The sequence below is a fragment of the Dreissena polymorpha genome, chromosome 10 (assembly GCF_020536995.1).
Source record: "Dreissena polymorpha isolate Duluth1 chromosome 10, UMN_Dpol_1.0, whole genome shotgun sequence".
NCBI lineage: Eukaryota > Metazoa > Mollusca > Bivalvia > Myida > Dreissenidae > Dreissena > Dreissena polymorpha.
In genome coordinates, this window is record NC_068364.1 from 20,130,586 (window position 1) to 20,151,501 (window position 20,916).

A 20,916-nucleotide genomic window follows, 5' to 3' on the forward strand; every position below is an offset into this window, starting at 1 on the left:
TAAATTGGTTATCATAACCTTAATAAAATTATCACGTCAATCACTTTTTGGTGTTACCGCACGTCTATAATAGACATTCACAGTTTGTCTTACATTATTTAATCGGACTTCAATAGCGCGGTAATGACTTGACACCTTTTTGATATGTTTAATCCGATTATCGATAATTGCACGAGCAGAATGTGTGACACCGCACGCGCTGTACTGACTAGGTATTGTAATTTACACACCTCGAGCATCTTGAGAACTTGGACCGTCCGATGTACTCAATGTATTTTACATTGAAAATAACGAGATTCAAGGAGATATCCGTTCGGTTTCCGGTTTTGAGAGAGTTGAGTTTATTCAACATTTTTTAACAAAACAATAGAAGGGGAAAATACGGGACTGGCACGACCGTTCGGAATCGGGCGATTTCCGGTATTCGGAGAGTTGGGTATTGGCAGAGTCTACTGTATTGGCAAAAATATCATTACTCTGTATAACAAAAACATACATCTCATTGATATGCTTTTAATACATCTACCATATGTAATAGGTTGACATTTTGTAAATGCACAATCAATTACATCATTGGTTTCTTGACTGTTCCAGACCAAAACCAGAACCGACAATATTCACTGAATTTGATAAAAACGAAGGTAACTTGTGATTGTGTCAATAATATCTCCTCTTAATTTTGTATTGTGCTTTTGGTCCTCATATTTTGAAATGTATTGAACAAGTTGGTGTTTGCAGATATATGTATTTTAAGTTCTATTTAAATAATCATCCCCCGCCATAGGCTTTAATTTAAAACAACATCTTTTCCAACAAGAGTTACTGAACGTTCATCATCAATATTAGACCATTTGTATTCAAAATATGACAACATTTCAGAGGTTATCATACCAAAAATAGGCATAAGTCATTACCCAGTAGTTTTTACATTAAGCTCAAAGGTAAAATTGTTAAGACAGATGATCATAAAATTATTAAATACAGATGTTTTAACAAATTTAATGAAATCAATTTTCAAAGCCTTTAAGCAAATGCTAATTTTGATATAGTTGAAACAATATAGGATACTAATGAGGCATTTGAAGTATTTTATAACATATTAAACTCAGTTCTTAATAACAATGCCCCTATCAAATATAAACAAGAGGGCCAAGATGGCCCTAGTTCGCTCACCTGAGAGGAGTCGGTTCATTTAATCTTTACCAAACGTCAAACTTGACCTAGATATTGTCCAGACAAACATCCTGGTCAAGTTTTATCATTATTGAACCAAAACTCTGGCGTATGGAGTGTTTTTGTTTTTGTAAGATTTGACCTGGTGACCTATATTTTGAGTTGACCTCCTTTACCAAACATCAAACTTTGCTTACAAAAATAAATAATTGACCAAGATTCAAACATCTGAAACAAAATTGTGACCTCTAGAGTGTTCACAAGGATTTTGTATAATATACCGGTAATGAAAATTTAGACAATCTAAGGGAAATAATTATGGCATTAATTATGTGATTTTGCTCATTATCAAACTTGACTGAGATCTTTCAGCAACTTTCATAAATAATGCTTGAGAAGTGTGAATGCTAGAGTGTTTTCAAACAAATGTGGACGAACGAACAACGGACAAAGACCAATTCTAAAACTTCACCTGAGCAATCAGGTGAGCTAAAAAGTGTGTTTCACCAATCTGAGCCATTTTCCAACTTGTCCGAGAAATCAATTAAACCAATGTATTTACTAAGTTTCATGATGATTAGGCAAAAAATGAGACTTCTATAGTGTTTGATCACAAGGTTTCTCTCAAGTCACATAAGGAAAACGGCCCCCCCCCCTGGCGGCCATGTTTTTTGACCGATCGGGACCATTTGCGAACTCGTCTGAGATATATAAAAAACCAAGCATTTCACCAAGTTTCATGATGTTTGGGAAAAAAATGTGACTTCTAGAGTGTTCACAAGCTTTTTTTTACTACATGTATATAAATATGAGAAAACTGCCCCCCCCCCCGGCAGCCATGTTATTCAACTGACCAGAACCATTTTTTAACTCAACTCTTGTATCAAGGAAACAAATGTTCTGTCCAAATTTCATGAAAATTGGGCCAAAAATGTGACTTCTTGAGTGTTCACATGTTTTCACTATATACATATAGAGAAAAATTCTCCGCCCACTGGCGGCCATGTTTTTCAACGATCTTCATTCTTGACCATTTTCAAACTCGTCCGAGATATCAATAAAACCAATGTTTTGTCCAACTTTCATGATTGGGCAAAAATTGTGACTTCTAGTGTGTTTACAAGGTTTCTCTATAGCCAAATAAGGAAAACTGCCCCACCCACTGGGGGCCATGTTTTTTAAAGGACCAGAACCACTTTTGAACTCAACCAACATATCATTAAGACAAACATTTTGACAAAGTAACATGAAGATTGGGCATGAAATGTGACTTCTACAGTGTTTACAAGGTTTTTCTTTTTTGACCTAGTGACCTAGTTTTTGACCCAGCATGACCCAGTTTCCAACTCAATCGAGATATCATTGGGACAAATCTTCTGACCAAGTTTCATGAAGATCTGACAAAAAATGTTGCCTCTAGAGTGTTTACAAGGTTTCTCTATAGCCAAATAAGGAAAACTGCCCCGCCCACTGGCGGCCATGTTTTTCAACGGACCGGAACTACTTTTGAACTCAACCAACATATCATTAAGACAAACATTTTGACAAAGTTACATGAAGATTGGGCATGAAATGTGACTTCTACAGTGTTTACAAGTTTTTTTGAACTTGACCGAGATTTCATTGGGACGAAGCTTCTGACCAAGTTTCATGAAGATCCGACAATAAATGTGGCTTCTAGAGTGTTTACGAACAAATGTGGATGGACGGACGGACAGACGACGGACAAAGACTGGTCACAAAAGCTCAGGTGAGCTAAAAAGTGAAGAGATAACAACAATTTTGTTGGTACAACGAAAACGTAAAACAAGCCAGGTCTTTAAGGGATAAATATAAATGTCAATCTAATTGGCCACAATATAAGTTGTGGCGTAAAAAAAATTACAGCGCAATCAAATTGGCTAAAAAAGAATATTTTTCGAATGCGGTACAAAACAAAACAAATAAGAAATCGCTCTGGAAAACTATTAAATTAGCATCAAATGAACACGAAGAATCCTCTATTTTGCCAAACGTTATAAGGGAGGATGATCAGATAATATCTGGTAAAACAAATGTAGCTAATGCACTTAATGACCACTTTGTTGACATCTCTAAACTTATTAAAAAGACTGAATATACTAAACACAATTTCAACTCACTAAAAACATATCTAGATGCTAAGCTAGATTCTAAGCATTTCTCTGTGCAGTTTATTACTTCATTAGATGTTAGTACTTTAATTGATCAACTACATTCAAACAAATCCGCTGGGGCTGATTGTATAGGGCCCAGCATTATTAAACTTTGCACAGAATTCATATTACAACCAATCACTGCTCTTATAAATAACTGTATATCACATGGAACCTTTCCAGACATGCTTTAAATTGCAAACGTTATACCTTTATACAAGGGGGGTTTGGTAAAATCCCAATAATTAAAGACCAATATCACTTTTACCTACTATATCTAAAATATTTGAAAAGCAAAGCTGAATATTCAACACGTGCGACATTTCTGGTGATGAATACTATTGGCAGTCTTTCCCTTCCATAGAGTCATGGTAAAAGTCACACACAAAGGTTAAAATCACACATTTTGATTAAAAATGCCATATTTGGTAAGGATTCTACCATACTAAAATGGATTCTCAAAATACCCTGATGTAATTGTTATCAATTATCATAAAGTGGTCTGCATTTTATTGTCTGCAAGCCCATCACAGGTACAAATGAGTTTTAAAACGAGAGCACTGCATAACGGGTGCCACGCTTGGCTGCGAAAGCTTGTCAGACATTTTTTAAGAGGTCACAGTTACCTTGACCTTTGACCTAGTGACCCAAAAATGGGTGTGGCGTGTAGAACTCATCAAGGTGCATCTACATATGAAGTTTCAAAGTTGTAGGTGGAAGCACTTTGATTTTAGAGCCTATGGTAAAGTTTTATATTAGAGGTCACAGTGACCTTTACCTTTGACCTAGTGACCCAAAAATGGGTGTGGCGTGTAGAACTCATCAAGGTGCATCTACATATGAAGTTTCAAAGTTGTAGGTGGAAGCACTTTGACTTTAGAGCCTATGTTAAAGTTTTATATTAGAGGTCGCAGTGACCTTTGACCTAGTGACCCAAAAATGGGTGTGGTGTGTAGAACTCATCAAGGTGCATCTACATATGAAGTTGCAAAGTTGTAGGTGGAAGCACTTTGATTTTAGAGCCGATGTTAAGGTTTAAGCACGACGTCTATGGCGGACGGCGAACTGGCTATGACAATACCTCGGGTTTTCTCCCAAAACAGCCGAGCTAAAAATTCACAAAAGCACAAGGCTTCACTAATACTTTTTCTTTTAGTTGTTCACCCATCCATTAACAAAATTTATTTGGCTGGGGATATCAATTCAACGAATTTGCTTGTTTAATTAAAAATATCTCATGAGCAGTTCAAGACAGTTATGCATGTGTAACCTGGCCTTTGTACAATTTTGCCTGTGACACCATCCTTAATAAAAGAAAGTAAAAGAGGACATGATTGACAACATTAACGTTTATTTAGGCGATTTTAAGATAATCAGCAGCATGTTAGTTTTACTATTACAATTATATTGCAACCATGCGAGCTGCTCAGTCATTTCTTAGCCAGGTGTGAGTATGAATTGGACGTGCTGCATGTGCGAACAGAAGTTCAGAGGCAATTTCTAAAGGAAGTGATACAAAATGCAAGTATCAAATTGTGCTTTTGATTGTATATAGGCTTTTAATGGTACCATTTTTCCAAAGTAATGAAGAAAACTACTGTGGCTGAATTTTTTTATTCACACATGGTGTTAATATTTGTTTCACCTTTGATGATATGAGTAGATATTTTTATAAATTAGTTTACTTATATTAATGCAGAGCTTGAGGACTTAAAACTGTCTTAAAATGTGGATTAATGGACACTTTAGCCATGTTTCAAGTCTGATACATTGACTGGTGAAGTTTTTGATGAACAGAAATAGCATTCTGAAAAGTTTCTCATCCATAACATGCTTATATACACTGGGTATGTGGTATGATACGCCTGATCCAAAATCAACAAATAAAATATATCAGAGACAATTTCACATGTATCTCTGTAGCTCAATAATCTGCATTGGTTGTACAAGAGTGATCGTAATGAAAATTCATTTATCAATGGTTGACATTGAGATTTCTGGTTTTCAATTAACAAATAAATTTTGTCAAGTTTCAATGACGTTGATGGTTAAAAAAAGTTATGGTCAAAACAATACTTTTTTGGCATCAATTGTTCATACATTAATGTTAAAAACTTAGTTCACTAAGGAATCTAATGATTGAACCAAGAGGGGTTGCATGAAGTGTTGCAAAATGGATAAGAGATAAAACCGCTGATTTTATATACAAGATAATACCTGAAGTTTGCACAAAAAAGAATGCTAAACAACCAAATCTTAGTACATTTGTAGAAAACATTTTTATTACTGATATAATTATAATTTACATACAGTTTGAGTACAAAAAGAGGATATATTACAAACGTAAGAAATGTGTATTTACACTTAAAATACAAGCACTTACTATTTTACATGTTTCAATTAATTTCGTTTTTATAAAATGGTTATAATTGCCAGCAATGGTACAGCATGATTTGTTTCAACATGTACGTGTTTACCTGAAGTTTATTTATAAAAGGCTATCCCTACTACATTAACAATGACACGTTATAAAAAAATAAAAACATTTATTTATTTATTGCAAGTTAATTAATATGGAAATGTGAAAAGTAATTGATTGTGGTAATGATATTTAGACATTTAAGTTGTCAACAAAATTATTAAAAAACAACAAACAATTTTGAAAAAAGACAATCATACAGATCTGTTGACAAATATATACTGAAGTGCATGCATGAAATCACAAGTGTTTTTATGGAATACAAATGAACATTAAATACCAAAAAACTGAGAGCCTAACATAAGCTATTTATCAGAAGAAATTACTGTTATAAATCAACTGTAACAGTTTTCAATTTATTGGTAGCCATGCTATCAAGTGAATTTGATGTACAAAACTTACTGTTCGGAGTACAAACTGATTTCATAGACAGTATTTACATGATTTACATGAGCTAAACTGTGATATTTATGTACAATGATGTAAACAGTCATTGAAATTTGCTGCAATTCAATGAATCGGTAATCTATATTAATTCTTTTATTGTTTCTCAAAATCCCCTCATCACAAATAACAACAAAAATCCTATAAAAATGAGTACCCCGGTACACCTTTTTGACATTCATATTTAGGTGGCGTGCGCTTATTTGCTTGTTCATTTATGATGGAACAAATTCAACCTACAATGGCTGCACGTGCCTTTCTAAGATTAATCAGCTCAGACATTATGGTCTTTAGCAGTTAATTCCGTTTGACCAAGTCACAAATGACGGCATTTTTCAAACGCTTTTTCAACTCTCATATACTTGTTACATGCCTGCTAAAAGTCAAAAGTCATCGAAATTAGAAGCAAGTTCAAGTAAGCCCTTCTTTTACTATTGCTTGAGAAGGTAAAATTTATTTCAAAATGTCCATTCTTCTAGAAACTTGTTATGTGCCTTATGAGTTAGAACAGTTAATTTTGACTAACACATCAATAACATATTTTTTAAAAGGTCTTCAATTCCTCTGTAAACAAGCTTAAATTATTTGCAATCAGGCTTATTTCGACAAACTCATTTGCAATGGAATTTGTCAAGAGTCTTTCAACTTAGTCAATCCTTAATATGATGGCTTGGTGTCGGCACTGGAAGCCTTGAGGAACACCACCGCTCCAAACAGGTTGAAGAAAGCGGAGATGCAGGCGAGTCCGTACGACCACGACAGGTAGTTCTGGTCTGGGCGTGGCATCCAGCCTCGGTCCTCCTTCTTAGCCCCCATGACGATCAGGGCCACAAGCGTACAAATTGCTGAAAAGATGGTTAAATGACTTCTTAAAATTACACTTATTAATATAAAAAAAATAACATATTCTTCTTGAAAATCCATCCCCTACTAGGAAATTCATAAAATATTCAGATATCTTTATTTAGTAACTATGGCATGGAACAGAACTAAAGCTAATCCATAAATAATGCTTTGTTTTACAATACTCGAGCAATTCTCCGATGCTTGTCTTCTTATTTATAAACAACCAGATTTTTAATTGTATGAAACCTTTTATAAATTAATGTACCTCATAATAAAAGGTTGTTTTGAAAGGTTGCAAATGAGGCCCATAACTTAAGTTTAGTTTTAAAGAAATAACACAATTACAATAAAAGTAGTTCTCCTTTTCACTGTAGTGTATTGTCGTAGATGCTTAGGTAAGTGCTGATGGTTTCATTTATATGAAAAATGTTATTACTGGTCACAGTTGTATAAGATAAAAATGCCATGAACAGTTTTTAAATAAATAATATCAATTAAATTGCAAAATTTCAATTCATTTTATTACTGGAAACATTGGTTACAGACCTACAATTATGGGACCTTCATAGAAAATATGCAGTACAGTATACAGTATTATTTTTTGCAACCCATGCTTTTAGAGTAATAAAGCAAAAAATTATAGATTCATAACTGGCTATCAAGACCATATTTTCACAAGTGCCCCTCATTAACAAAATATTACCAATTCTCTGTCTTTCCTGTGAAGAAGTAAAATTTCTCACACCATTCAAAATTAAATGGTCAACTTTATTATTACCTGCTGTAGAGCAATATTCATCAACTTTTTACACGACACGAAGTTTTGTGCTGCATAATTTTTTTTGCTGATATTTTTCTAAAAGTAACTATTTAGCCTGATAAGCTTGCTGTGGCGTAGTGGATATGGTGTCTGCCTAGCGACTGGGAGGTCACGGGTTTGATCCCCACTGTGGGAGTATTCTTTAGATTTCCCCCAAAGACTCCAAGTAATAAATCTACCCATGAAATGGACTTGAGAGCATGTCAATAAACCTAAGGCTTTCTATGCAATCGAGCAAAAATAAATAGGTTGAAATAAACTAGCCCAAAATGGGACCACTTACTGCACACTGAACAGATAATGGCGGCCCCCTTGTAGACCATGCTCTTGAGGTTCATGGACAGGCAGCGCCAGTAGGCCAGGGTGGCTATGAGGCAGGTCACAGACATGAACAGCAAGGACACGCTGATCAGGACCTGGCACACAATGAACCACGCTGAAAACAGGAATTTCATATTATTTTATTAGTAATTACAATTCATTTCCATTGGCAGTTGTGAATAACTTTGAAAACATCACCATAAAATGAAACGTTACAACTTATGTTCGGAGTATGTAATTAGAACTTTTGTCAGCTAGCTGGTAATAATGCATTGCCTGTGGATTGTAAAACACTTCATACTGCCAAAATAAAAAACTTTAGAATATTTGCTCTATCTTCATACACTGTTATTTATATTAGGTTGTTTTATGATACCTCGGATGGTAGAAGAAAAACGTGCCATATGCAAGACTGCAACAATGACTGCCAGAACACTAACGCTCGATTGGTCATTGTTTGCTCGGGTACTACTTACATGTACGCCGGGTACAATTAAGTAAACTTACATGTAACTTGGGTACTAAAATGTACCTGGGAATTTAAACGCTAAATCAGTCGTTGTCGGCTTTAAAAAAAAATATGTTCACATTTATGTCAATCGTCTGTTAAATGAGAAGTTTGTTTAAGATAAACAATATCGTTTTATGGTAATCTGGAATACAACTTGGGTACAGTCTAATATCCACCAGGTACGTTTTAAGTATATTTACAGTACCCGGGGTACATAAAAGTAGTACCCGAGCCGACAATGACCATTGGAGCAACACTAGCACAACAATACCATCTGAGCTAACCAAGAATTTAACATTTGGTTCTAACACTGCACAATGCACATTTAACAACCTAATAAAATAACAGTATAGGTAGATAGAATAATAGAAACTGTTCAAGAACTGGTGCCTGTAGTATATGAAGACACAATAAGCATTCAATGTTTTCATTTTCCATAATAATACGCTTGCTAAAACGCTAACATTATTATATACAACTCATTTTAATGATTGTTTTACATCAATACAGGCGTTTCATTTCACAATTATACATTTTTAAAAGAAATTTTGACGACAATTAATGCCTAAAAGTCATTTCCGGTTTTAGAAGAAGTTTTATTTTATAGGTAAACAACAACACACAGGTGTTACATTCAATATTAAAAACTTATAGTGACATGAACAATCAAAAATACAGTTAATTAATAACAAAACATGGAGTATTCATATTTCTTACGTGGTGAAATCCATTCCCAGAGAGATCTGTACTGCTCGGAGAAGACGTACCAACAACCGAGGAAACGCTTTCCGTTGTAATCCTTCCAAAACGTGTAGTCATTGAAACAAAACTCCCACAGGCCACATTTCACGAACGGGTTGTGCGCTTTATCGAAACTCTCCACCCAGTATGGACTGGCAAATGCTATCACCATACAAAATATGGCGAAACACAAACAAAACATAGCCACTGTTCCTTGCTCCATTTTGAAAATGTCCGACTCTCACCTGTTATTATTATTGGATTTTACAGGTAATCTCTTCGGCTCGCTTCGGTTTGGATGGAATTTGGGGAAAACATAAAAGGTGTGCCGAACACTGTCAACAATTCCAGAAGAGTTCATATTTGAAGGTGTTAGGTTTTTTCCTGGTTGCGTCCGTTATTTTCAATTAACCCTTGAATGAAGAATTAAAATTAAATTATGTATATATTTAATTTTAAATAATAACGATATTACTTTATTGACTGATAAAATCATAATTATATTTTATAATATCCTTCACATAGTGTTGTGTTTCACCTTACAAGTCCAATAAACTCGTCCAATTAAACATGACCGGTATTTCAATTTGAAGCGAATCAACAACATTACAGTTTTAATTATGGGTGATATGATTTGGGCAGTCGGTGGCTTCATCATTGGATTGCTGTCGATTATGATGATTGTCCTCGCCTTTGCTACTCCTTATTGGATACAACCAGAGCCAGGACATGTCATATCAACACAACTTCAGAAGTAATTATTTTTTTTTACATTACATGATATAATTATTTTAAATTATACGTCATGAATATGACATTTTCTCTTTAAAATACGATAATACCGCCTCGATAGCCTAGTTGTAGAGCGTCCGCATCGAGTGCGACATACCAAAGTCGAGAAAAATGGTACTAGTGGCTCCCATGCTTGACACCCAGCTATAAATGGGCAGCACTGGGAAGATAAATAGAAGCAGCCAGGTAAGTATTCATTAGTGGATACCATGTTTGTCGCACAATAGCTGTATAGCTAATGTTACTTGTTGATTATATGCGACGTTGAATAAAGCGTCTTTATCTTTATATTCGTTCACAAAGAAAATGAATACTTAAACTGTAATAACTGCAATTTTTAAACTATATGCTTGAGATTGTGAAGTCAACAATTTTAAATGTATTAACTCTGTGTAGTATACTACAATGTACCCCGGGTACAGAAAATACGCTTAAAGGCATATTATATATAAGTATATTTTCGACACCAAGGATTCTTTGTAGTGTACTTTAGAGTAACACTGAGGGGTACTTTTAAGAAGTACCTGAGTGGTCTGGACCATGACCAATCATGGATGTCTCAATTGGTCGTTGTCAGCTCAGTACTACTTAAAAGAACCTCAGGTTCTCTTAAGAGGGTATGGACAATACGCTTAAAGGCAACTGCCTATACTATCGGCTACTTTTTAGTATATTTTCCCTATTTCGGGTACTTACTTATACTACAGTATACTTAAGAGCACCTGGGGTACTTTTAAGTAGAACCTTAGCCAACAATGACCAATTGAGCTACAGTAAACATGATCTGACAGTGACATTACATTTGTTGGTGTCAAACATTAGTTTGTAACCTTTAGTAATAATTCAAGACTATATACACTCATATACATGTAGCAACACAAATTATCATTCACAACAATTATTTTGTTTTAATATAAGCAGTAAGGCTTATAATAGTATATGTCTAAGCTAAGGAACCATCTAGTCTAATAAATGATATTCAATTGGATTTAATTATTTTCATATATATAGTTATCTCAAATGTTGACATAATACTATTATCAAAGGCAGTTTAACAAACTATTTATATTTTTAACTTAATGTCTGCTTATTATTCCAATAACTATTGCTTTATTTCAGACTTGGACTGTGGGAAATCTGTTTCCAGGGATACAATGACATACGGGATGGACTAGGGAGAGTCTATAATGGCTGCTATTGGGTATTTGCCAGAGAATACGATGTCATCAGGAAATACCTTATACCCTGTAAGTGACAAAAAAAATCAAACCAGTCATAGTGCAGGGGAGGGGGGGGCGTAGGTGTATGAGTATGAGTCCTACCTACCTCCCCCTGCAATTATATCATGTAATATACAGATGTCCGCTGTAACATAATGTACTCAATATTTAGTCATGGTTATTTTTGCATCGCTCGAGTCCTTCTTGTGAAGTGAAATGAATCATTAGCAAATATCCTCATTTATTACCCTGCACTGATAGGCATAGAGATATAGAAATGGTGGGCGTCTATGTGCCCATCACTGAAAGGCATAGAGATATAGAAATGGTAGGCGTCCATGTGCCCGTGTATGTGCCTCAGTTTAACATTCTTCTGTGTGCAACTTCTCTTAGATTTTGTTCTGTGTGCAACTTCTCTTTGATTTTGCATTCTACTTTTTTTCAAAATTGTACAGAATTGTTTTGTAAAGAACATTACAGCATATATATAATTGTCATTAGTTGATGCTTTATTTATATTTTGATGAGAGATTGCCCTTTGTTTAAAATTACACAATCATGAAAGACTATGGGCATTGTGAAACTCCTCCTGTATTAATCATGCTATTTTTGTCAAACTTAAGCATTATACCAGTAATTATCTCCAAGTGCTACAGCACATATTGTAAAGCTCAAGTTTGTTAATCTAAAGATACTTTCTAAACATGGCCCCTGTAACTATTTCAGCATGGTTTGCCACAGCCCAGGCCCTAGAGATCCTCAATCTCATAATAGGACACTTTCTAAACATGGCCCCTGTAACTAATTCAGCATGGTTTGCCACAGCCCAGGCCCTAGAGATCCTCAATCTCATAATAGGACACTATCTAAACATGGCCCCTGTAACTAATTCAGCATGGTTTGCCACAGCCCAGGCCCTAGAGATCCTCAATCTCATAATAGGACACTTTCTAAACATGGCCCATGTAACTATTTCAGCATGGTTTGCCACAGCCCAGGCCCTAGAGACCCTCAATCTTGTGATAGGACACTTTCTAAACATGGCCCCTGTAACTATTTCAGCATGGTTTGCCACAGTCCAGGCCCGAGAGACCCTCAATCTTGTGATAGGACACTTTCTAAACATGGCCCCTGTAACTATTTCAGCATGGTTTGCCACAGCCCAGGCCCTAGAGATCCTCAATCTCATAATAGGACACTATCTAAACATGGCCCCTGTAACTATTTCAGCATGGTTTTCCACAGCCCAGGCCTTAGAGACCCTCAATCTTGTAATAGGACACTTTCTAAACATGGCCCCTGTAACTATTTCATCATTGTTTGCCACAGCCCAGGCCCTAGAGATCCTCAATCTCATAATAGGACACTATCTAAACATGGCCCCTGTAACTATTTCAGCATGGTTTTCCACAGCCCAGGCCTTAGAGACCCTCAATCTTGTAATAGGACACTTTCTAAACATGGCCCCTGTAACTATTTCAGCATGGTTTGCCACAGCCCAGGCCCTAGAGACCCTCAATCTCGTGCTAGGACTCCTGTGTGTGCTGTTTGGACTGCTGGTTCTCATCAGATGTCTGTCATCCTCTGCTCAGAAATACACGGTTCTGTCTCTTGCTGTAGGCTATCTCGTCATTGGTAAGAACATGAATAGAATACAGTTTGTTTTGTTTTTATCATTTACTGCTTAGAAACGTTCTTTGACACATTTGTAGTCACTTAACCCTTTACCACTTAGATAAGTTTTTTTAACGCATTTGTAGTCCCTAACAAAGTTACATTTTATTAAAGGCCTTTCTTACTAGATCCAAGTTTTAAAGGTTTCAGCTCCAACCCTTAGATACTGATGAGCCGCAAACAGTATAAAACCTGAACAGACTGCGTGTTACTCGCAGGCTGTTCTAGTTTTATGGTGTTTTCACATAGCCATTTGCACTTGGCTTCTGAGTGGGAAAGGGTTAACAAATCTAATTAAATTTTAGACCATTCTTACTAGATTAACATTTTTTACCAGGTTTTCCGAAGGAAAAAACTGGTTATTAGATTGGCGAATGCGGGCGGGCTGGCTGGCTGGCTGGCTGGCGGGCTGGCGGGCGGGCGGAACAAGCTTGTCCGGGCCATAACTATGTCGTTCATTGTCAGATTTTAAAATCATTTGGCACATTTGTTCACCATCATTGGACGGTGTGTCGCACGAAATAATTACGTCGATATCTCCAAGGTCAAGGTCACACTTTGAGTTCAAAGGTCAAAAATGGCCATAAATCAGCTTGTCCTGGCCATAACTATGTCATTCATTGTGAGATTTTAAAATCATTTGGCACATTTGTTCACCATCATGGGACGGTGTGTCGCACGAAAGAATCACGTCAATATCTCCAATGTCAAGGTCGCCACGACTAAAAATAGATTTTTTTAAAAAACAAACTTACAAGGGGGGTTTATGTTGTTTGTTCATTTCAAAAGTTCAGTTTGAGTTTTCTCCCTTTATCAGATTTTTTTTTCACAATGAAAACCTGGTTTTGTGACAATTTTGTCCCTTGTTAAGTTGTTATTTCTCACCCTAAGATATTGAAGAGCAGCATGAAACCTGAACAGACTGTGAGGTACCCACATGCTGTTCTGGTTTGATGCTGGTTGCCTATAGCCATCAGGGGTGGCGAAATCTCAAAAAATTATACTTGTCCACGGACAACCATTTAGGAAATTTAACTTGTCCGTTGCTGAACTACACTTGTCCGTTAATGTTTATATAAATTATAACACATTTATTGATTAATGTAAAATAATGTGGAATATATCAAAATGAGTATGATTTGCTTGTTTTGTTTATAGTTGTATTTCAATTGTACATTCATTATAGCAGTATATTATAAACAATATAAAGACTTTCTCAAACTTTTAATCTTGCAAAGCTAGTGTTATTAAAACATGTGTTGATCATAAGTACATCGTAATCTTAACAAATTAAACTAGTCCAATATGTGGACCTCATCAGACTGAGGCTCCGCTACTGGTAGCAATTTGATTATCATCAAGTTAGTCAAGTTACTTGAAAAGTTCTGGTGCGTTTACTTAGATCATATTTTTTATCATAATCTTTCTTAGTTTTTTTGGGAGGTGGACTGCTCAAAGCTTCGGGTTTCTGCTCCGTTGTTGAAGATTTACAAAAAATAAAAGTTCCATCTTTACCATTAAAGTCGTCTTAAATAAAAAGGTAGACCGTGTTTTGATTATCTTAGTTTGATACTTTTTATTTCCGCCTGATTGTAAAAATAAAGAAACCAGTCTGTACACTGTCTAACAGTCATGCCGAATGTTGAAAATGCGGCATGCTCCCGGTCTCTTATAGAATAAGGGAGATCACTGCACAGGAGAGTGCCCGTATTTTAGCTTGATTGCTCCGCAAATAGAACACACAATGTAATCGCTTGTCAACATCCGGTTGTAAAACTTAATTACGGCTTTGATACAATGTATTTTTTTGTATACCTGGACCCGACTTTTAAAAAACTTGTTGACAACTTAATTGAAAAAAATCAGTTGCCCAGACAAGCAAATGTACGACTCGGGCAACTCGGACATTTGATTTCGCCACCCCTGGCCATTTGAACTTTGATTCTGAGCGGCAAATGGTTAAATGTTGAATGTTGTAAATGTTGTTTATTTGTACTTAGGTGGACTTTTATTATTTTTTATGAATTTTTTTGTGTGTCTTTGGTTGATATGGCCAAATTTTCAGAGGGTATATAGATTTGCATCTGTCCATTCAATTATTTGTTAATTCTTAACTCAAAAAGTATTGCCAAATATGCCTACCAGATGTCCTAAAAAATAAAACAAACAATATAGTGTTAAAAAACAAAATGGAGGGGTGTTTGGACTGACTACATTTGGATATCCTCTAACAATACTGCTTTAACAATGTTAACAATGGGAGGGCACGCTACTACATGTAGTTATTAAATGTGTCTTGTTCTGATAAAACTGGGCATAATACATGTGCGTCCCAGATTAGCCTTTGCAGTCCAAACAGGCTAATCAGGGACGACACTTTCCACCTAAACTTGATTTTCGGCTAGGAGGGATTTCCTTGAAACTAAAAATACCATAAAAGCGGAAAGTGTCGTCTCTGATTAGCCTGTGCGGACTGCACAGGCTAATCTGGGACGACACTTTACGTACATGAATTAAGCCCAATTTTCTCAGAACAAGACACAAATAATCTGCACCAAACAAAAATGACTTGTTGGTCCATTATCATGATGAAATTTAACATGAGGTGTGGTTAAATAGTTTTATGATACTGGTAACTAATGACAACATATTCTTATCCGAAGATATTTGCTGTTTCATGGAAATCAAATGTGAATCAAAACCGCTGTAGATGAAGAATGCTTAAGTGAAAAATCTTGAGCTAAAATGCAGGATGGCAAATCAGGGATGAACCAGGGTCTTCTACGTGAAAACGTAGACACTTTTGACTGAGTCACTAAAGAGCTAGCCCAACAGAATGGGTTTGGAAGTGATCTTATTTCACAACACTCTACCCCCTTGAATTGTTTTAATGACCAGACACACCTGCTACAGCTTGCCTTGCATGTGCATAGCACCTCAACTCTTACACAGACTCAGACCCATTTTCACAGTTATTTGCGAAGTAGCCATTAACGTGACAAATCCTGGGCTTCCAATGGTGGATTGAACCAGGGTGTCCCAATCAATAACCAGACACTCTAACCGCTAAACGTGGCATCTCATCAGGATCCAAACTGTTTGCTATTCTGATAGTATTCTTTGAAAAAAATCGAAGAAAATGCTTATTTTAGAAATTCAGCAGACGACATTTTAGCAGACGACGAATTTCCCAGCATGCAAAGGGTTAATAAAATGCTGTGCAGTCTGCAAAAGGTTATAAGACAACACTTGTTTCGTTTCTAGGTGTGTTGTCAGCAATCCTGTGCACTTTTTTCGGAATAAATGCGGGCACGGACAGATCCTGGTTGAAACAGCCCCAGTTTCGACACCTCGCATGGTCGTTCTACGTAGCAGTCATTGGAGGAATTATTGCTTTTTTTGCTTCCATGTGCTACGTGGTTTACTACATGAAAATACGAAAAGGGGGTGAAACGTCCACAGCATATCGCGCATATGAAATGAGAAATTACAGACAGAATCATCGAGCAGCGAGTAGTAATAGATTTTATAAATAAATTACCTGGTAGAGCTTGTTGTAACAATTAGCACCATATACTGTATTGTGAAAATAATGTTGTTGGAGCTATCTGAGACATGGCTTTTTTCACCTTCTTTGGGATGGCATTTGCCATCATTTTTGGGTAAAAGAAGGCTGGTAGTTTGTAAATGATATGAGGGGGTAGGGGGAATTTATAGAGTGGAATTAAAAACCAAGGGAAACAATGCATGATTGTAAAAACATATTCAGAGGGGATGACATCTTGTACCAAGCCTTACTGTGAAGGAAAAAGGCCTTGTCCGTGGTCTTGGACCAAAAAAATTGTGACATACTCATACATGTGCACTCGCACATTATCATATCTTTGTATATATTGCATATTTTATATATGTCATGTATATCTGCTTTGATTTTTTTTTCTATATTGATAATCATTGATCTTTCTAATGACAACAACGAACAAAACTCATGTAGAAGTACATGTAATCACAGGCTAATCAGGGACAACACTTTCCACTTTTATTGTATTCATCCTTTAAAGATAGTCTCTTTTTAGCAATCCAGTTTAGGATGAAAGTGTCATCCCTGATAAGCCTGTGCAGACTGGCTAATATGGGACAACACTTAAGGCACATGCATTAAACCCCCTTTTCACAGAGCGCGGCTCAAATATAGTTGTTATTTGAGTCTTAAAAGTATTTGTCAGGTCCCGGTAAAATTTCAATTGTTTTTCAACAGCCAGTAAACACCTCTTAGTTATACTGATGCGTGGATAATAACACATTCTTAGACGCATTGTTTATTGGCAGACATTCAACAATTATAAAACATTTCTTCTAAACTGGACATGTTCACAGATTAAAGAATTGACCCTGTTTTAAAAGTTGTCACGTAAAATTAATCAAAAGTTAAATCTGGTATTTAGTGAAGCTATTTCAAGAAACAGCATTGTGTGACCTACTGTGTACTTGGAAAGCTTTGAAGGAATTGTCTGATTTCTGTTTCAAACTGTTTATTCAGAATATTAATCTATTTTGGACATGTCGATGCAAATAAGCAGTTTTTCATAGTTTTGCATTTAGTTGAAAACGATTACATGCAAATCTATTTATTTGTTAATACATGTACATTATATATACACATTATTTAGTAGTTACATTTGAATTGTGAAAAAAATGGTTGTGCAGACTTTTATAAGTTTCTGTATGTGAGTCCTTTCTCTCATAAATATTGTTTATTTCTAAGTTTTTTTTTTGGGGGGGGGGTTGCTCCATCACCATTTTCATTCTTTTTTATACTTTATCCAAATAGAATACCGGTATTCTTATAATATAGAATTATCTATTAAAAACATACCAATATCTTTATGTGAATGAGAACAATTTTGTTAAGTGATTAAAAATCACTGTTTTTAAATGTGCTTTATGATTGTGTGTTAAAATGTTAACTCTTTTAAATCTTCGTGTTGTATGTGGTTTTCAAAGGTCAAGTCCCTATATATTTCATAAATGTATCATACTTTTTGAGGACAGTTAAGTTTGTATGCTCCCCCAAAATTTATTTTGGGGGAGCATATAGTCGCCACTTCGTCTGTCCATGTGTGCGTCTGTCTGTCCGTGCGTCCCTGCACAATTTTTGTCCGGGCTATTTCTCAGCAACTTATGACCGGAATTCAATGAAACTTTATGGGGAGCTTTACTACCAAGAGGAGATGTGCATATTATCAGCTGGTTCTGGTCGGATGATTTTTCACAGAGTTATGGCCCTTTGAAATTTTCTTTTAAAAAATTATTGTCCCCCCAACTACTGTGCCCTCAAGACGTTTCGTTTGATCTGAATATGTAGTGCTATTTTGTGACCAAAAAAAACTTTGGGGAGCATCACCCGTCTCCGACGGTTTCTTGTGTTTATTGTTTTTTAATACTGTTTGCTATTTTATACCATAAAAATATTAGTGAATATCATTTCAAGGGTCTAAACCAGACAAACCCTAATAGATGGAAACTGAAAACACAGTCTATTTTGGATAATATTGTACCATTTCCTTCATTTTGAATGAGTACCTGTTATGATTTAAAAATAAAATTCTTTGGAATGCAACAATTAAATAACCTTTCACACTCGCTCTTTATTTATCAGAAGAGCTATATAGTTAATAAATAATACACACACATCAGCTTAACATACTGGCTGGGATTGAATTAAGTATGACACGCACAATAATGTACTTTTTAGCTCGGCTGTTTTCAGAGAAAACCCAAGGTATTGTCATAGCCAGCTCGTCGTCCGGTGTCTGCAATCTGCGTCGTGCTAAAACCTTAACATAGGCTCTAAAATCAAAGTGCTTCCACATACAGCTTTGAAACTTCATATGTAGATGCACCTTGATGAGTTATACACGCTACACCCATTTTGGGGTCACTAGATCAAAGGTCAAGGTCACTTCTGACAAGCTTTCATTCATTCAAAACTGCACCCAAGGGCCGAGCATTGGCACACACTATGCGGTGCTCTTGTTATAATATATTTATGACCTTAACTTCAGCTGTGTTTAAGTGAGATTAAATCAAATTCAAAATTCACAAACATCGCTAGAAAAGTTGCTTGTTTTATCAAATTATTTGCTCAACAAACTTAATCATATACATAATATAAGTGTGGAAGTCAATAATAAATGAAAAACAACAACAATTTGTTTACATTGTAGATTTATTCTTCTTTGTTCAGACAATATTATAACTTTATAGCCTCTAGGTTCATGACACTTGCTGACTTGGCAAATTAATATTGGTGTTAGCAATGAAACTTGAAATATTAGTAATGTGAAATATTATAACAAAGTCAAAAAAATTATGTTTTCTAAATTTATTGTTTCTTCCTACACAGTATACCGGTATTGCTTATGATTGAATTATTTGCTATCTTTTGCATTTTTAAGGTTAAGTTACATATAAACTGTTAAAATAAGCAGATTTGTATTTCTTGCGATTTTTTAATAGGAGATATTCTCCTATCACCTTATGGAATTTCTGAAACATACATGTAATGTCAAGAATTGTTGGACTGTTTAGTCCATGGTGCTTTATATCTTTTTCCCAGTGTATGTTTATCATTATTTAACTCTTTCAGTGCTGGAACCAAATTTTGAAGGCTTTTGCAAACAGTTTGGAACCAGATGAGATGCCACATAACGTGGCGTCTCATCAGGATCCGAACTGTTTGCTCTTCTGATAGTATTCTTGGGGAAAAAATCAAAGAAAATGCTAATTTTAGAAAATCAGCAGAGGACATTTTAGCAGACGACACATTTCCCAGCATGCAAAGGGTTAAGGGTCAAATGTTCACCACAACTTGCAACTGTTTCTCTTTTGTATTGCATTTGACTTGTATATATCTTTGTTAGACAAGCGATGTATTTTGTGTCCGGTTTGTGGTAGTTTTCTTTTGTTTCTTTCCAGGGATCATATGTTATATGTTGTCATCTGATTCTTATACATTTACATGTCGTCATTCTGTGCTTGCTTTTATTTGTAAAAATTATGTCAATAACATTTGTGATGTCTTTTTTTCAACACAACATATCAGATAATAATATTATAATGTCCAGTATATTTTTATTTTATTTAATGAGTTAATAACTACAACATTACATGTATCATGTTTACACATTCTTTGCAGGGGTTTATCACTGTTTATGAGCACCATAAAATTATCTTTTGTAAATGTCTCATTTACTATTAGTGACTTTGTCTCAAAACAACTGATTGACAATAAACCATTTTAAATGTGAATATTATGATATTACTCTTCAGTGAATACAGGTAGATCGCTTTTGGGATAAGTGCAGTGCAAATAAAAAATCAACAACATTACTCTGCACTTTAATATAATGGAGTTCTTGCCCTTTGTTAATGTTGCATTCTAGCGTGGCCACTGCTTCATGTTTTGTGGTCTCTAACTTTAGAACAAATTATTATAACCATTGATATCTTAAATTGAGCATTTAAATAGTGATTAAATAGACGTCAGTTAGGGTCATCGTAAATGATAACGTAATGCAATAGAAACGGTTTCCATAATAGATTTACAAAAACGTCTACTCAATAACGAAAGAATACACTCGGCCTATCGATCTTAAGTTAGAGAGCGGATTCCACATTTGATCCACCCGCCCGGAAAATGCCACACACATTCCCCATCT

General features: G+C 35.4%; 2 protein-coding genes across 2 annotated transcripts; one reads left to right on the forward strand and one right to left on the reverse strand.

Moving 5' to 3' along the window:
* Positions 1 to 6,437: 6,437 nt before the first annotated feature.
* LOC127848277 (uncharacterized) lies at positions 6,438 to 9,779 on the reverse strand. The gene is made up of 3 exons (XM_052380648.1): positions 9,486 to 9,779; positions 8,220 to 8,372; positions 6,438 to 7,115 (listed from the first exon to the last, which is right to left on the reverse strand). Exons 1-3 carry the CDS (start codon positions 9,730 to 9,732, stop codon positions 6,928 to 6,930), a joined length of 588 nt encoding a protein of 195 aa, XP_052236608.1. The 5' UTR covers positions 9,733 to 9,779; the 3' UTR covers positions 6,438 to 6,927.
* Positions 9,780 to 10,034: 255 nt separating this feature from the next.
* Positions 10,035 to 20,506, forward strand: LOC127848275 (uncharacterized). Its single transcript, XM_052380645.1, has 4 exons — positions 10,035 to 10,263; positions 11,421 to 11,548; positions 13,004 to 13,156; positions 16,460 to 20,506. The coding sequence occupies exons 1-4, from the start codon at positions 10,130 to 10,132 to the stop codon at positions 16,729 to 16,731; spliced, it is 687 nt and encodes a 228-aa protein (XP_052236605.1). The 5' UTR covers positions 10,035 to 10,129; the 3' UTR covers positions 16,732 to 20,506.
* Positions 20,507 to 20,916: the final 410 nt, after the last annotated feature.

What these genes read in the sequence shown, in the direction of transcription:
- LOC127848277 (XM_052380648.1), bottom strand. Translation starts at nt 9,732, where the DNA reads ATGGAGCAAGGAACAGTGGCTATGTTTTGTTTGTGTTTCGCCATATTT. An exon ending in CTGGGAATGGATTTCACCAC is followed by an intron (nt 8,373 to 9,485) that starts GTAAGAAATATG and finishes TCCTGTTTTCAG; the next exon opens with CGTGGTTCATTGTGTGCCAG. An exon ending in CATTATCTGTTCAGTGTGCA is followed by an intron (nt 7,116 to 8,219) that starts GTAAGTGGTCCC and finishes CCATCTTTTCAG; the next exon opens with CAATTTGTACGCTTGTGGCC.
- LOC127848275 (XM_052380645.1), top strand. Translation starts at nt 10,130, where the DNA reads ATGGGTGATATGATTTGGGCAGTCGGTGGCTTCATCATTGGATTGCTG. An exon ending in ATATCAACACAACTTCAGAA is followed by an intron (nt 10,264 to 11,420) that starts GTAATTATTTTT and finishes GCTTTATTTCAG; the next exon opens with ACTTGGACTGTGGGAAATCT. An exon ending in TGTAGGCTATCTCGTCATTG is followed by an intron (nt 13,157 to 16,459) that starts GTAAGAACATGA and finishes TTTCGTTTCTAG; the next exon opens with GTGTGTTGTCAGCAATCCTG.